At 59.6% G+C, this 19,855-nt stretch overlaps 2 protein-coding genes and 3 non-coding genes across 7 annotated transcripts; all 5 read right to left on the bottom strand.

Moving 5' to 3' along the window:
* Positions 1–713: 713 nt before the first annotated feature.
* Positions 714–904, bottom strand: LOC144247965 (U2 spliceosomal RNA). Its single transcript, XR_013341400.1, has one exon. It is a non-coding gene; the product is annotated as a U2 spliceosomal RNA (small nuclear RNA).
* Positions 905–1,895: 991 nt separating this feature from the next.
* LOC146764831 (U2 spliceosomal RNA) lies at positions 1,896–2,086 on the bottom strand. The gene has a single exon (XR_014950613.1). It is a non-coding gene; the product is annotated as a U2 spliceosomal RNA (small nuclear RNA).
* A 998-nt stretch (positions 2,087–3,084) lies between these two features.
* LOC144247969 (U2 spliceosomal RNA) lies at positions 3,085–3,275 on the bottom strand. Its single transcript, XR_013341404.1, has one exon. It is a non-coding gene; the product is annotated as a U2 spliceosomal RNA (small nuclear RNA).
* LOC146764830 (transmembrane protein 223-like) lies at positions 3,162–5,431 on the bottom strand. Its single transcript, XM_085563585.1, has 2 exons — positions 5,122–5,431; positions 3,162–4,680 (listed from the first exon to the last, which is right to left on the bottom strand). The coding sequence occupies exons 1-2, from the start codon at positions 5,408–5,410 to the stop codon at positions 4,388–4,390; spliced, it is 582 nt and encodes a 193-aa protein (XP_085419711.1). The 5' UTR covers positions 5,411–5,431; the 3' UTR covers positions 3,162–4,387.
* Positions 5,432–5,681: 250 nt separating this feature from the next.
* On the bottom strand, positions 5,682–19,798 carry LOC110478856 (nuclear RNA export factor 1). 3 transcript variants are annotated; one of them, XR_014950499.1, is made up of 21 exons: positions 19,690–19,798; positions 18,426–18,609; positions 17,674–17,797; positions 16,590–16,673; positions 15,929–16,033; positions 15,340–15,420; positions 14,808–14,877; positions 14,619–14,707; positions 13,914–14,021; positions 13,293–13,402; positions 12,447–12,483; positions 12,094–12,161; positions 11,783–11,838; positions 11,099–11,206; positions 10,292–10,350; positions 9,330–9,445; positions 9,222–9,264; positions 8,310–8,382; positions 7,056–7,238; positions 6,532–6,592; positions 5,682–5,822 (listed from the first exon to the last, which is right to left on the bottom strand). XR_014950499.1 is itself a non-coding variant. In XM_085563526.1 (12 exons), exons 7-12 carry the CDS (start codon positions 9,441–9,443, stop codon positions 5,784–5,786), a joined length of 513 nt encoding a protein of 170 aa, XP_085419652.1. In that variant the 5' UTR covers positions 9,444–9,445; positions 10,292–10,350; positions 11,099–11,206; positions 11,783–11,838; positions 12,094–12,161; positions 12,447–12,483; positions 13,293–13,396; the 3' UTR covers positions 5,682–5,783. The 3 variants fall into 3 exon arrangements, 2 of the variants coding, with proteins under 2 accessions (XP_085419652.1, XP_085419651.1); XM_085563526.1 differs by lacking the exons at positions 13,914–14,021; positions 14,619–14,707; positions 14,808–14,877; ... (4 more) ...; positions 18,426–18,609; positions 19,690–19,798 and having other exon boundaries at positions 13,293–13,396; XM_085563525.1 differs by lacking the exons at positions 12,094–12,161; positions 12,447–12,483; positions 13,293–13,402; ... (7 more) ...; positions 18,426–18,609; positions 19,690–19,798.
* Positions 19,799–19,855: the final 57 nt, after the last annotated feature.

Raw genomic sequence — 19,855 nt, 5'->3', positions numbered from 1 at the left:
ATTGGCCGCGGCCGCTCTGTTCTGCCCAGCGACGGCGAAAAAGCCGCGCTCCGATTGGCGGCTGAGGGTGAAGATTGGCGGGGGGGGGGGGGGCGGCGCTCGCCTGACGCGCAGTTTCCCGCCCGCCCGCCCGCCGCCATTTTGTTTTGCTGCGTGAAGCGGGACGAGCGGGGCCGCCGGCGCGGGAAAATGGTTAAAAACGCCTAAAATACAGAAAATAAACGAGATTTATTTCGTTTCAAAACGAAACCCGGCGAGGAAGAAGCGCGGAGGCGGAGAGTGGGAGGCGTTTCCCCCAGGAAACGTGTGCCCCCCCCCGCCCGTTATCGCTGTTGTGAATTCACTGATTCATTTAATAAAACCCTTCAAACCGCCTTGTACGTTCTTTAAGCATCGTTAACATTTATTATCATTCTCGTCAAGCCCCGCTTTCACCCGGAAAGCGCCGAAATGATGGAGTTGAACCTCAGGAAGGGGCAGGCGCCGCCATTTCGCGGCGGGACGGGCGGAGCGGAGCCCCGGGGCTCCCGCGGGGCGGACCCGGTACCGAACCGGGGCCGGAGAACCGGCACGAGCCCTCAGAGCGTTCTGGATGTATTGATCTACAACAACAGAACCGGGCGGGTGCGCCGCTCCCGGAGGCGCCGAGGCTGCTGCCGCCACAGAGCCGCGATTGTGATCATTTCATCTGCTGTTCACCGGCACAGGTCCCCGAGGGGTGCACCGTTCCCGGAGGCACTGCAATACCGGCACGATGCGCGGAGCGGAGGGAGCAAGCTCCGGGTCCAACTCCCGAGCCCAAAAATCCGTTTAATATGAAGTCCTCTCATCGAGGACGTATCAGATATTAAACTGATAAGAACAGATACTACACTTGATCTTAGCCAAAAGGCCGAGAAGCGATACCGGACCCCGCCCCGGCCCCGCCCGGCCCCGCACCGGCCCCGCCCGCACCTCACGGACACCCCCGCGCCGCCGCCGCCCCGCTCGGCCCCGCTCCCGGCCGCCTTCCCCGCCCCGTCCCGCGCTTCCCTCCCGGGTTCGGCGCGTATCGGCCCTAAAAATCCCGAAAATCTCCCCAAAAAATCCTCCCAGCATGAACTGCGCGCGTGTGGCGACTCAGGAAATGTGCATAACCGCGCCTCTTTATGCAAATAGCCTCGCGGTGTGGCTTCATAGCCCCGGTCATCTCTTTTTTCCCGCCTCGCATGGTGATTGGCCGCCCGCGCCGCTTTATTTGCATTGGCCCCGCCTCGTTTCCAGCCGGTGGGTGATTAGCATAACCCCGCCTCTCGTCTCTAATAGGGTAATTTCGCCCGCTCATTTGCATTCGCCCCGCCCCCGCCGCTGCCGCCATTGCGGTCCCGCGTTCCCCTCAAGGCGCTCGGGGCTGGGCGGCAGCGGGACCCCAAAAGCCCCAAATCGGCCCCTCCTGACCCAAATCCCGAACCCCGAAACGGCTCCGAGCGCCCCAAAACCGGTCCCGGGTGCGTGGGGGGGGTCGGGGACCCCTTCCAGATCCGGGGGGAGCCCGAATCCCCCCCGGGGCAGCGGGGTGTCCCCGGGTTCACCGGGAGGGTGACAGGGGGTGACACCCGCGGGGTCCCGACGGGGCTGGGGGGGATCCCCCAAATTCCACCCCTGCCCCAAAACACGCGGGGGTCCCGGGGTCTGTGGGGTGCCGCCCCCTCGGTTCCCCGGGATGTCCCCGTCGGCTGGGGGTGACACCAAGGGACAATCGCGATGGAATCACGATCGTGAGTTTGCACCGTGTGTCGCTCCCGGCGGGCGCGCCGCTCCCGGAGGCGCCGCGATCCCGGGACGCTGCGGCTGCTGCCGCCGCAGAGCCGCGCCCGAACCATCTCCTCATCTGCTGTTCACCGACACAGGTCCCCGAGGGGTGCACCGTTCCCGGAGGCACTGCAATACCGGCACGATGCGCGGAGCCGAGGGAGCAAGCTCCGGGTCCAACTCCCGAGCCCAAAAATCCGTTTAATATGAAGTCCTCTCATCGAGGACGTATCAGATATTAAACTGATAAGAACAGATACTACACTTGATCTTAGCCAAAAGGCCGAGAAGCGATACCGGACCCCGCTCCGGCCCCGCCCGGCCCCGCACCGGCCCCGCCCGCACCTCACGGACACCCCCGTGCCGCCGCCGCCCCGCTCGGCCCCGCTCCCGGCCGCCTTCCCCGCCCCGTCCCGCGCTTCCCTCCCGGGTTCCGCACGTACCGACCCTAAAAATCCCGAAAATGTCCCCAAAAAATCGTCCCAGCATGCACTGCGCGCGTGGCGACTCAGGAAATGTGCATAACCGCGCCCCTTTATGCAAATAGCATCCCAGAGTGGCTTCATAGCCCCGTCCATCGCTTTTTTTTCCCGCCTCGCATGGTGATTGGCCGATTGCGCCGGTTTATTTGCATTGGCCCCGCCTCGTTTCCAGCCGGCGGGTGATTAGCATAACCCCGCCTCTCGTCTCTAATAGGGAAATTCCGCTCGCTCATTTGCATTCGCCCCGCCCCCGCCGCTGCCGCCATTGCGGTCCCGCGTTCCCCTCAAGGCGCTCGGGGCTGGGCGGCAGCGGGACCCCAAAAGCCCCAAATCGGCCCCTCCTGACCCAAATCCCGAACCCCGAACCCCGAAACGGCTCCGAGCGCCCCAAAACCTGTCCCGGGTGCGTGTGGGGGGGTCGGGAATCCCTTCCAGATCCGGGGGGAGCCCGAATCCCCCCCGGGGCAGCGGGGTGTCCTCGGGCTCACCGGGAGGGTGACAGGGGGTGACACCCGCGGGGTCCCGACGGGGCTGGGGGGGATCCCCCGAATTCCACCCCTGCCCCAAACACGCGGGGGTCCCGGGGTCTGTGGGGTGCCGCCCCCTCGGTTCCCCGGGATGTCCCCGTCGGCTGGGGGTGACACCAAGGGACAATCGCGATGGAATCGCGATCCTGAGTTTGCACCGTGTGACGCTCCCGGCGGGCGCGCCGCTCCCGGAGGCGCCGCGATCCCGGGACGCTGCGGCTGCTGCCGCCGCAGAGCCGCGCCCGAACCATCTCCTCATCTGCTGTTCACCGACACAGGTCCCCGAGGGGTGCACCGTTCCCGGAGGCACTGCAATACCGGCACGATGCGCGGAGCGGAGGGAGCAAGCTCCGGGTCCAACTCCCGAGCCCAAAAATCCGTTTAATATGAAGTCCTCTCATCGAGGACGTATCAGATATTAAACTGATAAGAACAGATACTACACTTGATCTTAGCCAAAAGGCCGAGAAGCGATACCGGACCCCGCACCGGCCCCGCCCGGCCCCGCACCGGCCCCGCCCGCACCTCACGGACACCCCCGCGCCGCCGCCGCCCCGCCCGGCCCCGCTCCCGGCCGCCTTCCGCGCCCCGTCCTGCGCTTCCCTCCCGCGCTTCTCACACACGGACCCCAAAAATCCCGAAAATGTCCCAAAAAATCCTCCCAGCATGCACGGCGCGCGTGGGGGCTCGATTAATGTGCATAGTTACGCCCCTTTATGCAAATAGCATCGCATAGTGGCTTCATAGCACCGCCCATCGCGGTTTTTTGCGCATCGCATCGTGATTGGCCGCCCGCGCCGGTTTATTTGCATTAGACCCGCCTTCTTTCCCAAACGTGTAATTAGCATAACCCCGCCTTTCGTCTCTAATAGGGTAATTTCGCCCGCTCATTTGCATTCGCCCCGCCCCCGCCGCTGCCGCCATTGGGGTCCCGCGTTCCCCTCAAGGCGCTCGGTGGGGGGAGCGGGACCCCAAAAACCCCCAGAAAAAGGGGGACCCGAATCCCCCACCACCACCAGAGCAGGGGGGATCACAGATCCTCCCTCCCAATGCAGGTGGGACCCCAAATCCTTTCCCCAGAGAATGGGGGACCCCAAATTCCCCCCAGGCAGAGGAGACCCCAAATCCCGCCCAGACCACGCGGGGGTCCCCCGTCTCGGGGGTGCCACCCCCAGGGTGTCCCCGTGGGTTGGGGGTGATGCAGAGGGACGATCGCGGTGTGACCCCAAAATCCCCCCGAGACCGGGGGTGTCCAGGTTTTATTCTGGGGGTGACGGGGGAGCGGGCGGGGCCCAGGCCGGGGGCACCGGGGGCACCGGGGGACAGGAGGTGCCGCCGCCGCCGTGTCGTGTCCGTGTCCCCGTGCTGGGGCCTTGTCCCCACGATGTCCTTGATGTCCCCGTGGTGTCCCCCCGGTGTCCTCATGGTGTCCCGGTGTCGTGGCCATGTCAGGGCTGTGTCCCCGTTATCCCCCCGGTGTCCCCGGTATTCTCGGTGTCTCCGGTATTCCCGGTGTCCCTCCGGTGTCCCCGGTATTCCCGGTGTCCCCCCGGTGTCCCTCCGGTGTCCCCGGTATTCCCGGTGCCGCTAGAAGCCGCGGAAGGCTCCCACGGTGACGTCGAAGAGCCGGGGCTCGCGGATGCCGCCGGTGTCGAGCAGGAAGAAGAACGGGCGGCCGCGGAGCTTGACCGGGACGGCGGCGGCGGCCTGGCTGCGGTGGGCGCGGCCGGACACGTCCCGGAGCGGCACCGTCAGCGAGCGGCGGCCCAGCCCGAGCGGCCCCGGCGTGCTCAGCGCCACGGCGGCGCCGCCGCGCAGCAGCGTCACCCGCTGCACCGAGCGCAGCGGCAGCAGCCAGCCCGCCGCCACCGTCAGCGAGCCTGGGGACACCGGGGGGAACGCGCTGGGGACGGCCCCGGAGCTTCGGCATCGCCCCGAGCCCGGCCCGGCCCCGGTTCGCTCCCGGTGCCGCCCCCCGAGCCCTTCCCCTGCCCCCGGTGCGAGCCGGGAGTGACCCCGGGGTGTCCCGGTCCCCGAGCCCGGTGTGGCTCCGCTCCCGCTCCTCCGAGCCCGCGGTGATCTCGGCTCCCTCCCGGTTCCCCTCCCGGTTCCCTCCCGGCTCCCTCCCGGTTCCCTCCTGCTTCCCCCCCGGTTCCCTCCTGCTTCCTCCCCGGTTCCCTCCTGCTTCCTCCCCGGCTCCCCCCCGGTTCCTTCCCGGTCCCCTCCCGGTTCCTTCCCGGTTCCCTCCCGGTTCCTTCCCGGTCCCCTCCCGGTTCCGCTCCCGTCGCCCCGTGCCCGTCCCAACCCCGTTCCCGCGGTACCGACGGTGAGGCAGGACGCCGTGAACGCAAAGCGCCACTTGTTGTCGCGGGGTCGCAGTGGGTCGTCGTGACCGGGACCGGGACCGGGACCGGGATCGGGATCGGGATCGGGATCGGGAGCGGGGCGCAGCGCCGTGAAGGCGAAGTGCGCCAGGTAGGCCCAGAAGAGGCCCTGCCCCGCGCAGAAGAGCCCCACGAGGCGGAAGAAGCGGCTGCGGTCGTGCTCGTACAGAACCACGTCCCGCGCCGCCGCCGCCGCCGCCACCTCCAGCGCCGCCCGCGCCGCCATGACGGCGGCGCCGCCGGCACTTCCGGGTCACGCCGCGCGCCAGCCAATCGGCTGCGGCGAAAGAGGAGCCGCAGCCTATCGGGTTTCACCTAGCGGCTGAGCCAATCGGCTGTGGAGCGAATCCAGCCCAAACCAATGAGATTCTGTCCGCGCGCTGCCCTCGCCGCCATCTTTGTTGCTGGCACGTTCCTGCCCTGCCCTCAGCGCCCCCCCTTAAAGGCGCCGCGCGCAATTATCGCTGATTAATCAATGGTCATTAATTAATCACTAATCGATAATCAATAATTGATCGGTTTATTTACAAAACTCGGGGGGATCGAAAGGACTCGAACACGGGACGGGGGCCCAGGGAGGGGGCGGGGATCTCCAAGGTTCACTTGAGAAACGCGACCTCCGGAATCTTCCCTTCCAGCTGGGGCAGAGAACGGGAAAAATGGGGGAGAAATGGGAAAAAATGGGTGAGAAAAGGAAAAACGGGGGAAAACGTGTGAGAAATGGGAAAAACGGTGAGAAACAAGTGAGAAATGGGAAAAAATGGGTGAGAAAAGGGAAAAAAACAGGGCGAAATGGGTGAGAAAGGGGAAAAGGGTGAGGAACGGGTGACAAATGGGAAAAATTGGAAAAACAGGGGAAAATGGGTGAGAAATGGGAAAAATGGGTGAAAAACAGGAAAAAATGGGGATAAAAGGGATAAAACAGGAAGAAACCGGAAAAGGGGGAAAAATTGGTGAGAAATGGGAAAAAAGGAAAAAAATGGGGAAAACCAGGTGAGAAACTGAAAAACAACAGGGGCAAGCTGGGAAAAAACAGGTGAGAAATGGGGAAAACGGGAAAAAAGGGGAAAACCAGGAAAAATTGGGAGAAATGGGTGAAAAACTGGAAAAATGGGAAAAATGGGGGGAATATTGGGAAAAATGGGAGGAAAATGTGGAAAACAGGAAAAAAATGAGGGGGGGAGGACATGGGAAAAAATGGTGGAAAAAAAGGAAAAAAACAGAAAAAAATTGAGAAAAAGAGAAAAAAACCAGAGAAAAGCAGGAAAAAATGGGGGGGGAAATGCGGGAAAATGGGGAAAAATGAGAAAAAATGAGGGAAAAAAAGGGCAAATGGGGCAAACTGACCTTGAGCTGGGTGAAGACCTGCCCGGCCTGGCCGTAGTCCCAGTCGTTGTCCTGGAGGCACCTGAGGGACCACAGCGATTTTTGGGATTTTTGGGTTCTTTTGAGGAGTTTCAGGGGATTTGGTTTTTTTTTTTTTTTTTGAGCAATTTTTAGGGGGATTTTCAAGGTGATTTTTTTTTAAGATTTCAGAGATGTTTTGGAGGGATTTTTAGGGAATTTAAAAAATATTTTTGGAGCCATTTTTGAAGGGATTTTTGAGACATTTCTTGAGCCATTTTGGAGCCACTTTGGAGTCATTTTGGAAGAAATTTTTGGGGCCATTTTTGAAGGTATTTTTGAGCCATTTTTGAAGGGATTTTTGAGCCAATTTTGGAGCAATTTTTGATCCGTATTTAAAGAGATTTTTAAGCCATTTTGTAACCATTTTTTGCCCTATTTTTACCCCACGTTCCAGGGGATTTTTTGGCAGTCCTGGGGTGTTTTTCTCCATTTTTTCGGGTGAATTTGGGGTATTCTGGACTCACTTCTGGGACCACTCGAGGTTCATGCCCGACTGCATGGCGAAGGCCGCCAGCATCTCCTGCTGCTCGGCCGTCAGGGTGGGCACGGGGCTGGAGGAGGGCGTGGGCGCGGGCAGGGCGAAGGCTTTGCGCAGCTCCTCGGGGCTGGCGCCGCGCACGAACAGCTCGTCGTTCACGATGCACAGCCTGGCACGGGGGTGGGGGGAAATGGGGGGAAATGGGGTTTGGGGGGGAAAAATGGGGGGAAATGGGGTTTGGGGGGGAAAAATGGGGGGAAATGGGGTTTGGGGGGGAAAAATGGGGGGAAATGGGGTTTGGGAAGGGGAAATGGGATTTGTGGGGGAGAAAACGAGGGAAAACGGGGTTTGGGGTGGAAAAATGGGATTTGGGGTGAAAAATGGGGTTTGGGGAGAGAAAATGGGGTTTGGGGGTGAAATGGGGTTTTATGGGGAAAAATGGGGTTTGGGGGGTAGAAATGGGGGTTGGGGGAGAGAAAATGGGGGTTTGGGGGGTGGAAATTGGAATTTGAGGGAAGAAAATGGGGTTTGCCGGGGAGAAATGGGAGAAAATGGGGTTTGGGGCCAGGTCCAGTTTTAGGACCAGGCCCAGTTTCAGGCCCAAGCCTGGTTTCAGGCCCTGGCCCAGTTTTAGGATCAGGCCCGGTTTCAGGCCCAGGCCTGGTTTCAGGCCCAGGCCCGGTTTCAGGCCTAGGCCCGGTTTTAGGATCAGGCCCAGTTTCAGGCCCAGGCCCGGTTTTAGGCCCAGGCCCGGTTTTAGGATCAGGCCCGGTTTCAGGCCCTAGCCCGGTTTCAGGCCTAGGCCCAGTTTTAGGATCAGGCCCGGTTTCAGGCCCAGGCCCGGTTTCGGGGCCAGGCCCGGTTTTAGGATCAGGCCCGGTTTCGGGGCCAGGCCCGGTTTCGGGGCCAGGCCCGGTTTCGGGGCCAGGCCCGGTTTTAGGATCAGGCCCGGTTTCGGGGCCAGGCCCGGTTTCGGGGCCAGGCCCGGTTTCAGGCCCAGGCCTGGTTTCAGGCCCAGGCCCGGTTTTAGGATCAGGCCCAGTTTCGGGGCCAGGCCCAGTTTCAGGCCCAGGCCTGGTTTCGGGGCCAGGCCCGGTTTCAGGCCCAGGCCCGGTTTCAGGCCCAGGCCCGGTTTCAGGCCCAGGCCCGGTTTCAGGCCCAGGCCCGGTTTCAGGCCCAGGCTCGGTTTTAGGATCAGGCCCAGTTTCAGGCCCAGGCCTGGTTTCGGGGCCATCCTCACCCGCTGTTGCCGGCCGGCACGGCGATGAACATCCGCGTGAACGCCCGCACCGAGTCCCGCGACTTCCCGTCCACTGCGGGCACACGGCAGGGTCAGGAAATGGGGAAAAAATGGGGGAAAAAGGGGAAAAAAAGAAAAAAGTGGGGGAAAATAGGGAAAAAGGGGGGGGAAAAGGGACAAAAAAGGGGGAAAATTGAGGGAAAAATGGGGCGATGAGGGAAATGTAGGGAAAATGGGGGAAAAGGAGGGGAAAAGGGAAAAAAAGGGGAAAAAAGGGGGAAAAGATGTGAAAAAGGGAGAAAAAAGAAGGAAAAAAGGACGAAAAAAGGGAAAAAGTAAAAAAGAAGAAAAAATATGGGAAAGGGGAGGAAAAAAGGAGGAAAAAAGAAGAAAAAGAGAGAAAAAGGAAAAAAGGAAGAAAAAATGAGGAAAACAGGGAGAAAAAAGGGAAAAAGGAGGGGAAAAGGAGGCAAAAAGGGAAGAATGAGGGAAAAAGGAGGAAAAAAGGGAAAAAAAAGAAAAAGGAGGGAAAAGGAGAAAAAAAGGGAAAAAAAGGAGGAAAAAGGGGGGAAAAGGAGGAAAAAAGGAGGAAAAAGGGGCAAAAAAGAGGAAAAGGGGGAAAAGGAAGGAAAAAGGAGGAAAAAGGGGAACATGAGGGAAAAATGAGAAAAAAAGGGAAAAAGGAGGAAAAAGGGAAATAGGAGGAAAAAAACAGGAAAAAAGAGGAAAAAAAGGAGGAAAAAAGAGAAAAAAGGAGGGAAAAAGGAGGAAAAGGCGGGAAATAGAGGAAAAAGGAAGGAAAAAGGAGGAAAAATGAAGGAAAAAAGAGGAAAAAAGGAGAAAAAAAGGCAGAAAACCAGGAAAGCAAAGGAGTAAGAGCAGGGAGGAAAGGAGAATAAGAGCAGAACTCGCCTTCCTTGAAGAGGCCGTGCACGGTGAAGCAGAGCAGCGTGTTCTGGAACACAGGGGGGGTCAGGGGGCTGCGGGGCGCCCCCGGGGGTCCCTGCAGCCCCCCCTCACCGTCTGCGCGCAGATGTCCACCACGAAGGAGTTGACGTCGTGCTGCGTCTTGGGCAGCTCGTTCAGGAACGCCACCACGTTCAGCCGCGTGTGCTTCAGCAGCTTGAAGCGCATGGCTGGGAGAGAGGGGGAAAAGGGGGTCAAAGGGGGTGGGATAGCGCTGAAAAGTGACTCGGAATGGTCCAAAAATCCGCAGAAGAATCGCTCAACGTTTGTCCCGAAAAATGTCAAAATGACCCAAAGGTAGCCCTGAAACCGCCCCAGAAATCCACAGAAATAGCTCTCAAAATCCGTCTCAAAAAACAGCAAAATGACCCAAAAATATCCCTAAAATATTCCTAACACCACCCCAGAAAGTTAAAAAAATCCCCAGAAAAATTGCTCAAAGTTTGTCTCAAAAATGTCAAAATGACCCAAAGGTAGCCCTGAAACCGCTCCAGAAATGCACAGAAATATCCCTCAAAATCTGCCTCAAAAAACAGCAAAATGTCCCAAAAGTATCCCTGAAACCGCCCCAAAAATCCGCAAAAATCCCCAGAAAACCCCCTCAAAATTAGCCCCAAAAAGACTCAAAACAACACAAAAGTATCCCTGAGACTGCCCCAGAAATCTACAAAAATTCCCAGAAAAATCTCTACGAGTCTGCCTCAAAAATCAGCAAAATGACCCAAAAATAGCCCTGAAACCGCTCCAGAGATCCACAGAAATCCACAAAAACCTGCTCAAGATCTGCCCCAAAAATCCTCAAAATGGGGCAAAAATAGCCCTGAAACATCTCTAAAACTGCCCCAGAAATCCACCAAAAAACCCTCAGAATCTGCCCCAAAAAATGTCAAAATGACCCAAAAATTCCCCTAAAACCCCCACCAAAAACCCCTCAAAACTCCCCCAAAAAAACCCTAAAAATTAAAAATAAGCTCCAAGAAAGCCCAAATTTGCCCCAAAACCCCCTCAGGTCTTACTGGGGTCCTTCAGCTTCTTCACGTTCCGGCTGTCCTTGAAATACTCGTTCAGGCTGTTCCTGGGGCCAGAAATCCAAATTTCACGGGGGTTTTCATGGGATTTTCGTGGGGTTTTCATGGGATTTCAACGTTATTTTAATGGGGAATTAATGGGATTTTAATGGGATTTCAACAGGGTTTTAATGGGATTTTAGCGTGATTTTAATGGGATTTTAATGGGGAATTAATGTGATTTTTAATAGGGAATTAATGGGATTTTGATGGGATTTTACCAGGGCTGTGGGGCCGTTCTGACCCCCTTTTCTCTGTGGGGTTTTTGGGTTTTTTTAGGGGCGTTTCTGGGGGGTTTTGCGGATTTTTGATAGTTTTGGGGGTTTAGGGCGTTTTTGGGGTGGTTTTGGGTGTTTTGGTGTTTTTTGGGGTGGTTTGGTGTTTCTGGGGTGGTTTTGGGGCATTTTTGGGGTGTTTTGGGATGTTCTGGGTTGGTTCAGGGGGTATTTTTGGTGGTTTTGGGTATTTTTAGTGTTTTGAGGGTATTTTTGGGGTGTTCTGGGCTGTTTTTTGGGAAGTTTCTGGGGTGGTTTTGGGTGTTCTGGGTGTTTTGGGGTGTTTTGAGTATTTTTGGGGTGATTTGGGGGTATTTTGGGTGTTTTTGGGGTGTTTCTGGGGTGTTCTGGGGACACGTTCAGGGTGTTTTGGGATGTTCTGGGCTGGTTCTGGGGGCATTTTTGGTGGGTTTGGGGTGTTTTGGGGTGTTCTGGGTGGTTTTGGGTGGTTTTGGGGTGTTTTTGGGGTGGTTTTGGGCACCTGGGGGGGGTGTGGGGGCCGTAGGGGATGCTGAGCGAGCAGCAGGCGCCGTCGTGGTACGCGTCCAGCAGCCCCTGCCGGTCGCTGGAGTCGTACACCGAGTAATACCTGGGGAAAAACGGGAATTTTGGGGGAAAACTGGGGAAAAAACGGGAATTTTGGAGAAAAACGGGAAAACTGGGGGAATACGAGGGAAAAATGGGGGGAAAAAATGGGAGAAAAATGGGAATTTTGGGGGAAAACGGGGGAAAACACGGGAATTTTGGGGGGAGAAATGGGAATTTGGGGAAGAAAAAGAGAATTTTGGGGAAAATGGGGGAAAAACGAGGGGAAAAATGGGAATTTTGGGGAAAAACGGGGAAAAATGGGAATTTGGGGGAAAAATGGGCATTTGGGGAGGAAAAATGGGAATTTGTGGGGAGGAAAATGGGGGTTTTGGGGTAAAAAGATGGGATTTGTGGGGAAAATGGAAATTTAGGGGGTAAAAAATGGGTTTGAGGTGAGGGAAATGGGATTTTGGGGGAAAAGATGGGATTTTTGGGGAGGAAATGGAGTTCGGGAGGGTTTTTTGGAGTTTTTTTTGGGTGGCTTTGTGGGGTTTTTTGGGGGGGATTGAGGTGAGTTTTGGGGATTTTTGAGGGAGGTTTTTGAGGGGATTTTGGGGTTTTTTTGGGGGGCACTCACTGCTGGAGGAACCGCAGCACCAAAGCCTTGAGGTCGTCAGAGCCGAAGTAGCTGCTCTAAAAATGGGGGGGGGGATACAGTGAGACCCCCCCGAGGGTACCCCAAAAAAGGGGAAATCCCCCCAGAAAAAGAGGGAAATCCCCCTCAAAAAAGAGGGGATATCCCCCAAGAAATGGGGAAATCCCCCCCAGAAAAGGGGGAAATCTCCCCCAAAAATTGGGAAATCCCCCCAAAAAAGAGGGGCAATCCCCTCCAAAATGGGGGAAATGCCCCAAAACTGAGGGAAATCCCCCAGAAACGGGGGGTCCCACCTTGCAGGGCGGCAGCGTCGTCGGCGCCTCGACGTCGAAGGCAATGGGGGGGGGAGCTCGTGCCCGTCCTGGGGGAGCACAGGGGGAAATTTGGGGGGGGAAATCCATGGGGACCCCCAAAAATATTTGGGGATGTTCCCGAACCCACCCCCCCCAACCCCCGGGCCCAGAGAACCCCGAAAAGGGGATCCCCACAGAGACCCCCCCCAAACCCCCTCAGAGCCCCCCCAGGACACCCCAAATCCCCTGAAATGCCCCAAAAATCTCCCAAAGCCCCCCCAAAATCCCCTCAGAGGCCCCCCAAATTCCCTCAGAGCACCCCAAAATCCCTCCCAAAATCCCCCCAAGCTCACCAGGCGCAGCAGTTTTGGGAACCTCTCTCTGATGGAGCTGTCGGGGGGGGAACACAGTGAGGGGGAGGGCGGTCAGCAGCCCCCCAAAACCCCCCCCAACCCCAGAGAATTTATTGGGGATCCCCCAAAACTGCCCCACCTCCATTCAGGGGGAGTGTCTGGTGTCATTCCCCACCCCCCCGCCCAAAAAATTCTATCCCTACTGCTTCCCCCCCCATGGGGCTTGGGAGATCTGGGGGGGCCCTGTGGATTTTGGGGTGCCCCCCAGATTTTGGGGTGCCCCTCAGTACCTGATGTAGCTGGCCTGGCTATCCCTGGGGGGTGTCCCTGTGGATTTTTGGGGTGTCCTGGGGGGGGTCCCTGTGGATTTTTGGGGTACTCCCTGTGGATTTTGGGGTACCCCAGCTCCCCATACCTGATGTAGCTGTCCCTGGGAGTGTCCCAGGGGGTGTCCCCAAGAATTTCTGGGGTGCCCCTGTGAATCTGGGGTGCCCCAGGGGGATTTCGGGGTTCACCTGATGTAGCTGGCCTGGTCGCGGAAGCCGTCGCACAGGGGGTTCCCCAGGGGGTTTTTGGGGAGTCCCTGTGGGTTTTTGGGTGTGCCCGGGTTTTGGGGGTCCCTGTGGGTTTTTGGGGTGCCCCAGGGGGATTTCGGGGTTCACCTGATGTAGCTGGCCTGGTCGCGGAAGCCGTCGCACAGGGGGTTCCCCAGGGGGTTTTTGGGGAGTCCCTGTGGGTTTTTGGGTGTTCCCGGGTTTTGGGGGTCCCTGTGGGTTTTTGGGTGTGCCCGGGTTTTGGGGGTCCCTGTGGGTTTTTGGGGTGCCCCAGGGGGATTTCGGGGTTCACCTGATGTAGCTGGCCTGGTCGCGGAAGCCGTCGCACAGGGGGTTCCCGTCCAGCCACAGCTCCTGCAGCTTCAGCCCCTTCACCTTGTCCAGCTCCCGCTCCGACTTCAGCTGCAAGGACACAGCTGGCACAGCTGGGGCACCTGGGCACACCTGGGCACACCTGGGGCACAGCTGGGGGCTCTTGGTGCACCTTGGGGACACCTTGGGGACACCTGGGGGTGCACCTGACACACCTGGGCACACCTAGGGGACACCTGGCGCACCTGGGGCACACCTGGGGGGGCTCGTGGAGAGGGCTGGGGGCTCCTAGAGGGGGATTTGGGGTCCTGGAGACAGATTTGGGGTCCTGGGGGGGGGCTTTGGGGTCCCAGGTGGGTCTCTCAGAGGGTTTTTGGGGTCCCAGAGGGATCCTGGGGGGTTTTGGGGTGCCAGGGTGAGGTTTGGGGGCAGATTTGGGGTTTTTGGGGTCCTGTGAACAGATCTGGGGGCAGAATTGGGGTTTTTGAGGTGCCAGGGCAGTTTTTGGGGTCCCAGGGCAGTTTTTGGGGTGCCAGGGCGGTTTCTGGGGTGCCAGGGCAGTTTTTGGGGTCCCAGGGCAGTTTTTGGGGTGCCCACCCACCTCGTTGCGGGACAGGTCGAGCGCTTTGAGGCGCGGGGCCTTGAGGGGCAGCTCGGAGAGGTCGTCCAGGCGGAACAGGCGGTTACTGCCCAGGTTCAGCGACTGCAGCTGGGGAAACATGGGGGAAACGGGGAAAATGGGGATTATTGGGGAAAAAATGGGATTATTGGGGAAAAAATGGGGTTATTGGGGGAGAAATGGGGTTATTGGGGGAGAAATGGGGTTATTGGGGGAGAAATGGGGGGGAGATGGGGTTATTGGGGAAAAAACGGGGTTATTGGGGGAGAAATTGGGTTATTGGGGGAAATTGGGGGGAAAATGGGGGGGAAATGGGGATTATTTGGAAAGATGGGATTATTGACGGAAAAATGGGGATTACTGGGGGAGAAATGGGGGAAATGGGAATTATTGGGGGAAAAATAGGGGAAAACAGGGGGAAATTGGAGGTGGAAAGTGCCAGAAAGATTTGAGGAGTCCGGGGGGGTTGTGGGGCCCAGGCAGAGTTTGGGGGCAGCAGAAGGGGGTCCCAAAGGGGGGCTGGGATCCCAGGGGGGTCCCGGGGGGGGGTCCCAAAGGGGGTTTGGGGTCCCAAGGGGGGTCCCAGGGGGGGTCCCAAAGGGGGTTTGGGGTCCCAAGGGGGTCCCAAAGGGGGGCTGGGATCCCAGGGGGGTCCCGGGGGGTCCCAAAATGGGTCTGGGGTCCCACCTCGGGGATGTTCTCCTCGATGATGCGCAGCACCACCCCCATGGAGCTGCGCTGGCTCAGCACCACGTCGATGCTCTGGGCCACCAGGTCTGGGGACAGGGGGGACACACACGGGGGGGACACGGGGTCAGGGCTGGTCCCTGCAGCCCCCCCAAACCCCCCGAGCCCCCCAGAGCCCCCCGAGCTCACCCGGGTCCACGCGGAGGCTCTTGAGGTCCAGCGCCTGCTGGGAGCCGTCGTAGCGCTTGCTCATGCACAGCTGGGGCAGGGCAGGGTGAGACCCAAAACCACCCCAAAAGTACCCCAAAATCATCCCAAAACCGCCCCTGAGACCCAAAACCATCCCTGAGCCCAAAACTACCACTAAACTACCCTGAAAGTAACCCAAAAGTACCCCAAAACTAACTCTGAGACTCCTTGACCTCAAAACCACCCCAAAAGTACCCCAAAACCATCCCTGAGCCCCAATACCATCCCAAAACCAGCCCAAACCACACCAAAACCACTCCAAAACCTCCTCTGAGCCCCAAAATCACTCCAAAACCATCCCAAAACCACCCCAAAAGTACCCCAAAACCAGCCCAAACCACACCAAAACCACTCCAAAACCTCCTCCGAGCCCCAAAACCATCCCAAACCACCCCAAAATCACACCAAAACCTCCTCTGAACCCCAAAATCACCCCAAAACCACTGCAACCCCCCAGTCCCCCCGCGCCCACCTTGAGCTGCTCGATCTCCTCGGGTTTGAGCTCGTTCTGCAGCGACTGCGGCGGCGCCGAGGAGTTGATGACGATGACGACCTGAGGGAGGGGGGCCAGGGTCAGGAACTTCCAGAACGTTCCAGAACATCCCAGAATGTTCTGGAACATTCCCAGCCCCGTCCCAGAACATTCCCAGCCTGTTCCAGTCCATCCCAATCCCGCCCTGTTCCCATTTTCCTGATCCAATCCCACAAATCCCACAAACCCCATCCCATCTCTCTCATCCCCTCCCATCCCATAAACTCCATAAATCCCATCCCATGAATCCCATCCCGTTCCCACCTTCCTGACCCTATTCCATCCCATAAATCCCACCTCATTCCCATTTCCCTGATCCCACCCCACAAACCCCAAACCCCACAAATACCAACCCCTCAAATCCCAATCTCCACAGATCCCAAATCCCAAACCCCACAGACCCCAAACCCCACAGACCCCAGACCCCAAACCCCACAGACCCCAAACCCCACAGACCCCAAACCCCACAGACCCCAAACCCCACAGACCCCAAACCCCACAGACCCCAGACCCCAAACCCAAACCCCACCTTGTAGTTGTCCCTGTCGGTGATTTTCCGGGACACCTGTTTGAGGGCGCTGGCCGTGGTCGCGTCCTCCACGTAGAACTGGGCCCGGTTGTGGTCGTAGTGGAACTGCCACGGCACCCGGGGGGGGGTTTGAGCTCCCAAATCCCCCAAAATCCCCCCAAAAATCCTCCAAAATCACCCCAAAATTCCCTCAAAATCCCACGGTGGTTTGGGGCTGGGACGGGGTCCCAAATCCCCCAAAATCCAACCCAAAAATCTCCCAAAATCACTCCGAAATTCCCTCAAAATCCCCTCAAGATTTGGGGCTGGGACAGGGTCCCAAATCCCCCAAAATCCCCTCAGGATCTGGGGCTGGAATGAAGCCAAAACCCCAAATGACCCAAAATCCCCCTAAAATCCCCCAAAATCCCCTCGGGATTCAGGGCTGGAATGGAGCCAAGACTCCAAATCCCCCAAAATTCCCCCAAAATCCCCTCAGGATCGGGGCTGGAACAGGCCTGGAATCCTAAATGTCCCAAAATCACCCCAAAATCCCCTCAAGATTTGGGGCTGGGACGGGGTCCCAAATCCCCCAAAATCCTCTTGGGATCTGGGGCTGGAACAGGGCCAGGATCCCAAAACACCCCGAAATTCCCGAAAGCGCCCCAAAAACGGCGCTGACCTCGACGGGGGTGAAGGGGACGCTGCAGAGGTTCTGGATGGAGCTGAGCAGCCAGGACTTGTCGTACTTCTTCCCGTACGGGATCTGGGCCGGCGGGACGGGAACGGGAATGGGGAATGGGAATGGGAATGGGGAATGAGAAATGGGGAATGGGAATGGGGAATGAGAAATGGGGAATGGGAATGCAGGAAAAGGGGAGGGAGACAAAGAGGGAATGAGAGCCGAGCTCAAACTCCCCAATCCCAAACCCAATCTCAAACCCAATCCCACCCCACTTTATTCCCACCCCATCCCATCCTGATCCCACCCCAATCCCACCCTACTCCCACCCCATTCCCACTCTCCATTCTCAATCCTCATTCCCTATCCCACTCCGATACTGTTCCCATTTTCCTGTCCCCGTTCCCATTTTCCCATCCCCGTTCCTGTTTTCCCATTCCTGTCCCCATTTTCCCATCCTCATTCCCATTTGCCCATTCCCATTCTCCCATTCCCATCCCCAATCCCGTCCCCATTTCCCGTTCCCGTCCCCGCGTTCCCATTCCCATTTTCTCTTTCCCATTTTCCCATTCCTGTCCCCATTCCCATTCCCCCATCTCCATCCCCTTTCCCATTCCCATTCCCTGTCCCACCCCGTTCCCATTCCCCGTTCCCATTTCCATTTTCCCATTCCCATTCCCCGTTCCCATTCCCCGTTCCCATTCCCCGTTCCCATTTCCATTTTCCCATTCCCATTCCCCGTTCCCATTCCCCGTTCCCATTTCCCATTTCCATTCCCATTTCCCGTCCCCGTTCCCATTCCCCGTTCCCATTCCCCGTTCCCATTTCCCATTTCCATTCCCATTTCCCGTTCCCGTCCCCATTCCCCGTTCCCATTTCTCATCCCTGTGTTCCCGTTCCCATTTCCCGTCCCCGTGTTCCCGTTCCTGTTCCCATTCCCCGTTCCTGTTTCCCGTCCCCGTGTTCCCGTTCCTGTTCCCATTCCCCGTTCCTGTTTCCCGTCCCCGTGTTCCTGTTCCCATTTTCCCATTCCCCGTTCCCAATTCCCGTTCCCGTTCCCCGTCCCCGTTCCCCGTCCCCGTACGGTGATTTTGAACCAGCTCCTCCTGCCGCCGTCGCGGCCGGTGCCGCCGCCGCGCTCGCCGGGCTCGCGCTTCACCGTGATGTTGATGTTGGCCAGGCGGCCGGAGCGCGGCGCGTACGGCACGCTGCCGGCGGGACACGGCAACGGTCAGGGGGACACCGGGAAAACCGGGAAAAACCCGGGAATAACCTCGGGAATGGGCCCGGTCAGAGGGGGACACCAGGATAAACCGGGGATAAACCGGGAAAAACCCCGGGAATAACCCCGGGAACGGGGCCGGTCAGAGGGGACACTGGGAAACACTGGGATAAACCGGGAAAAACCCCGGGAATAACCCCGGGAATGGGACCGGTCAGAGGGAGACACCAGGATAAACTGGGAAAAACCCCGGGAAAAACCAGGAATAACCCCGGGAATAACTGGGAATAACCCCAGGAAAAACCCTGGGAATAACCGGGAAAAAATGCGGGAAAAATCCCGGGAATGGGGTCGGTCAGAGGGGTAAACCGGGAATAACCGGGAATAACCCCGGGAATAACAGGGAATAAACCCAGGAATAACCCCGGGAATAAACCCAGGAATAACCCTGGGAATAAACCCAGGAATAACCCCGGGAGTGCCTGGAATCACCGGGAATCACCCGCGAAACCACCGGGATCAGCCAAGAACCGCTGCCGGGAGCCCCCGGTGACCCCGGTGCCCTCCCGGTGCCCGCCCGGTGCCCGGTGCCCCTCCCGGTGCCCGGCACTCACTACCGCCCGCGGGGCCCGTCGTGCGGCTCGGCCATGGCGACGTCGCCGTCGTCGTCGTCGGGGCGGGCGCGGCCCCGGGGGCGGCCCCGGGGGCTCCCCTCGCTGTACATCTTCCCCCGGAACGGCCCCCGGCCCTTCCGCCGCCGGCCCGGGAACGCCCGGCCGCCCACGCGGTCATCGTGCTCTGGGGGGACGGGACGGGAACGGGGATGGCACCGGGAACGGGAAGGGGAACGGGGATGGGGAGGGAACGGCGAGACGGGAACGGGGATGGCACCGGGAACGGGGAGAGGAACGGGGATGGGAACGGGGATGGCACCGGGAAGGGGAACGGGAACGGGGATGGGGAGGGAACGGCGGGACGGGAACGGGGAGGGGAACGGGGATGGGAACGGTACCGGGAACGGAGATGGCACCGGGAACAGGGACGGGAATGGGAACGGGAACAGCGGGATGGAAGCGGGAACGGCACCGGGAGAGAGACCGGGGACGGGAACGGGGGTGTGAACGGGAATAGGAACGGGGATGGGAACGAGCAACAGTCAGGGCACCGGGAACGGGGATGGGGAGCGGCACCGGAGAGAGGAATGGCACCAGGAGCGGGAACGGGACCGGGGATGGGGATGAGAACAGGGATGAGAACGGGAACCGGGCACGGCACCGGGACCGGCGGTGGGAATGGGATGAGGGACGGGAACGGGGATGGGAATGGCACCGGGAACGGCGCCGCTTTTCCCCGGCTCGCCCTCTCCGGCTCCAGCCCCCCGGTACACCGGGAGCGGCCCCGGGCCCTGCCCCGTTCCAGGACCCGCTCCCCGTCCCGGCTCTGTCCCGGCGCGGCTCCCTCCCCGCCGGGAGCACTGGGAGCGGCCCGGTCCGGCCTCGGAGCCGCACACCGGGCACCGCCGCCGGCCGGGGACGCCGCTCCCGGCCCGGTGCTCCCTCCCCTCTCCCGGTTCCCCCGGCACCGTCACCGACCCCGGGACCGAGAGCCCCGCGCCGCTCCCCGGGGTCTGTCCCCTCCCTGTGCCGTTCCCCGTTCCCGTTCCCCCCTCCCGCTATTGTACCCGGTTCCCGGTCCCCCCTCCCGGTACCCGGTGCCCCCTCCGCCCATCCCGGGCCTACCGCCATCCCCCGGGCCTGCCCTACCGGGCTCCCTCCCCGCTCCCGCCGCGGCCCGGGGCTGTCCCGGGAGCCCTCCCCGCGTGCCCCGCGCCGTCCCCCGGCGCTGCCCCGCTGTCCCCGGCGCCCCCGGGCCGCTCACCGCTGTACCCGCCCCCCTTCCCCTCCTCCGCCATCGCCGCCGCCGCGGCCTCCCCGCCGCGCGTCCCGCTGACGTCACTTCCGCCCGCCGCTCCCCGCGCACGCGCAGTGCCCGCGGCCGCCCCCCCCACCGCCCCCCCCCAGGGCCGCGGGTTCGAATCCCGGCC

Source organism: Lonchura striata, chromosome 31 (genome assembly GCF_050655825.1).
Source record: "Lonchura striata isolate lonStrDom1 chromosome 31, ASM5065582v1, whole genome shotgun sequence".
NCBI lineage: Eukaryota > Metazoa > Chordata > Aves > Passeriformes > Estrildidae > Lonchura > Lonchura striata.
Note: the sequence above shows the minus strand (reverse complement) of the source record. Positions and strands in the feature narration are given on the sequence as shown.

Coding starts and splice junctions, on each gene's coding strand:
- LOC146764830 (XM_085563585.1), bottom strand. CDS start 5,410: ATGGCGGCGCGGGCGGCGCTGGAGGTGGCGGCGGCGGCGGCGGCGCGG. Junction 4,681..5,121: donor GGCGTCCTGCCTCACCGTCG/GTACCGCGGGAA, acceptor CGGTGTCCCCAG/GCTCGCTGACGGTGGCGGCG.
- LOC110478856 (XM_085563526.1), bottom strand. CDS start 9,443: ATGCGCTTCAAGCTGCTGAAGCACACGCGGCTGAACGTGGTGGCGTTC. Junction 9,265..9,329: donor TGGACATCTGCGCGCAGACG/GTGAGGGGGGGC, acceptor CCTGTGTTCCAG/AACACGCTGCTCTGCTTCAC. Junction 8,383..9,221: donor GCACGGCCTCTTCAAGGAAG/GCGAGTTCTGCT, acceptor GTGTGCCCGCAG/TGGACGGGAAGTCGCGGGAC.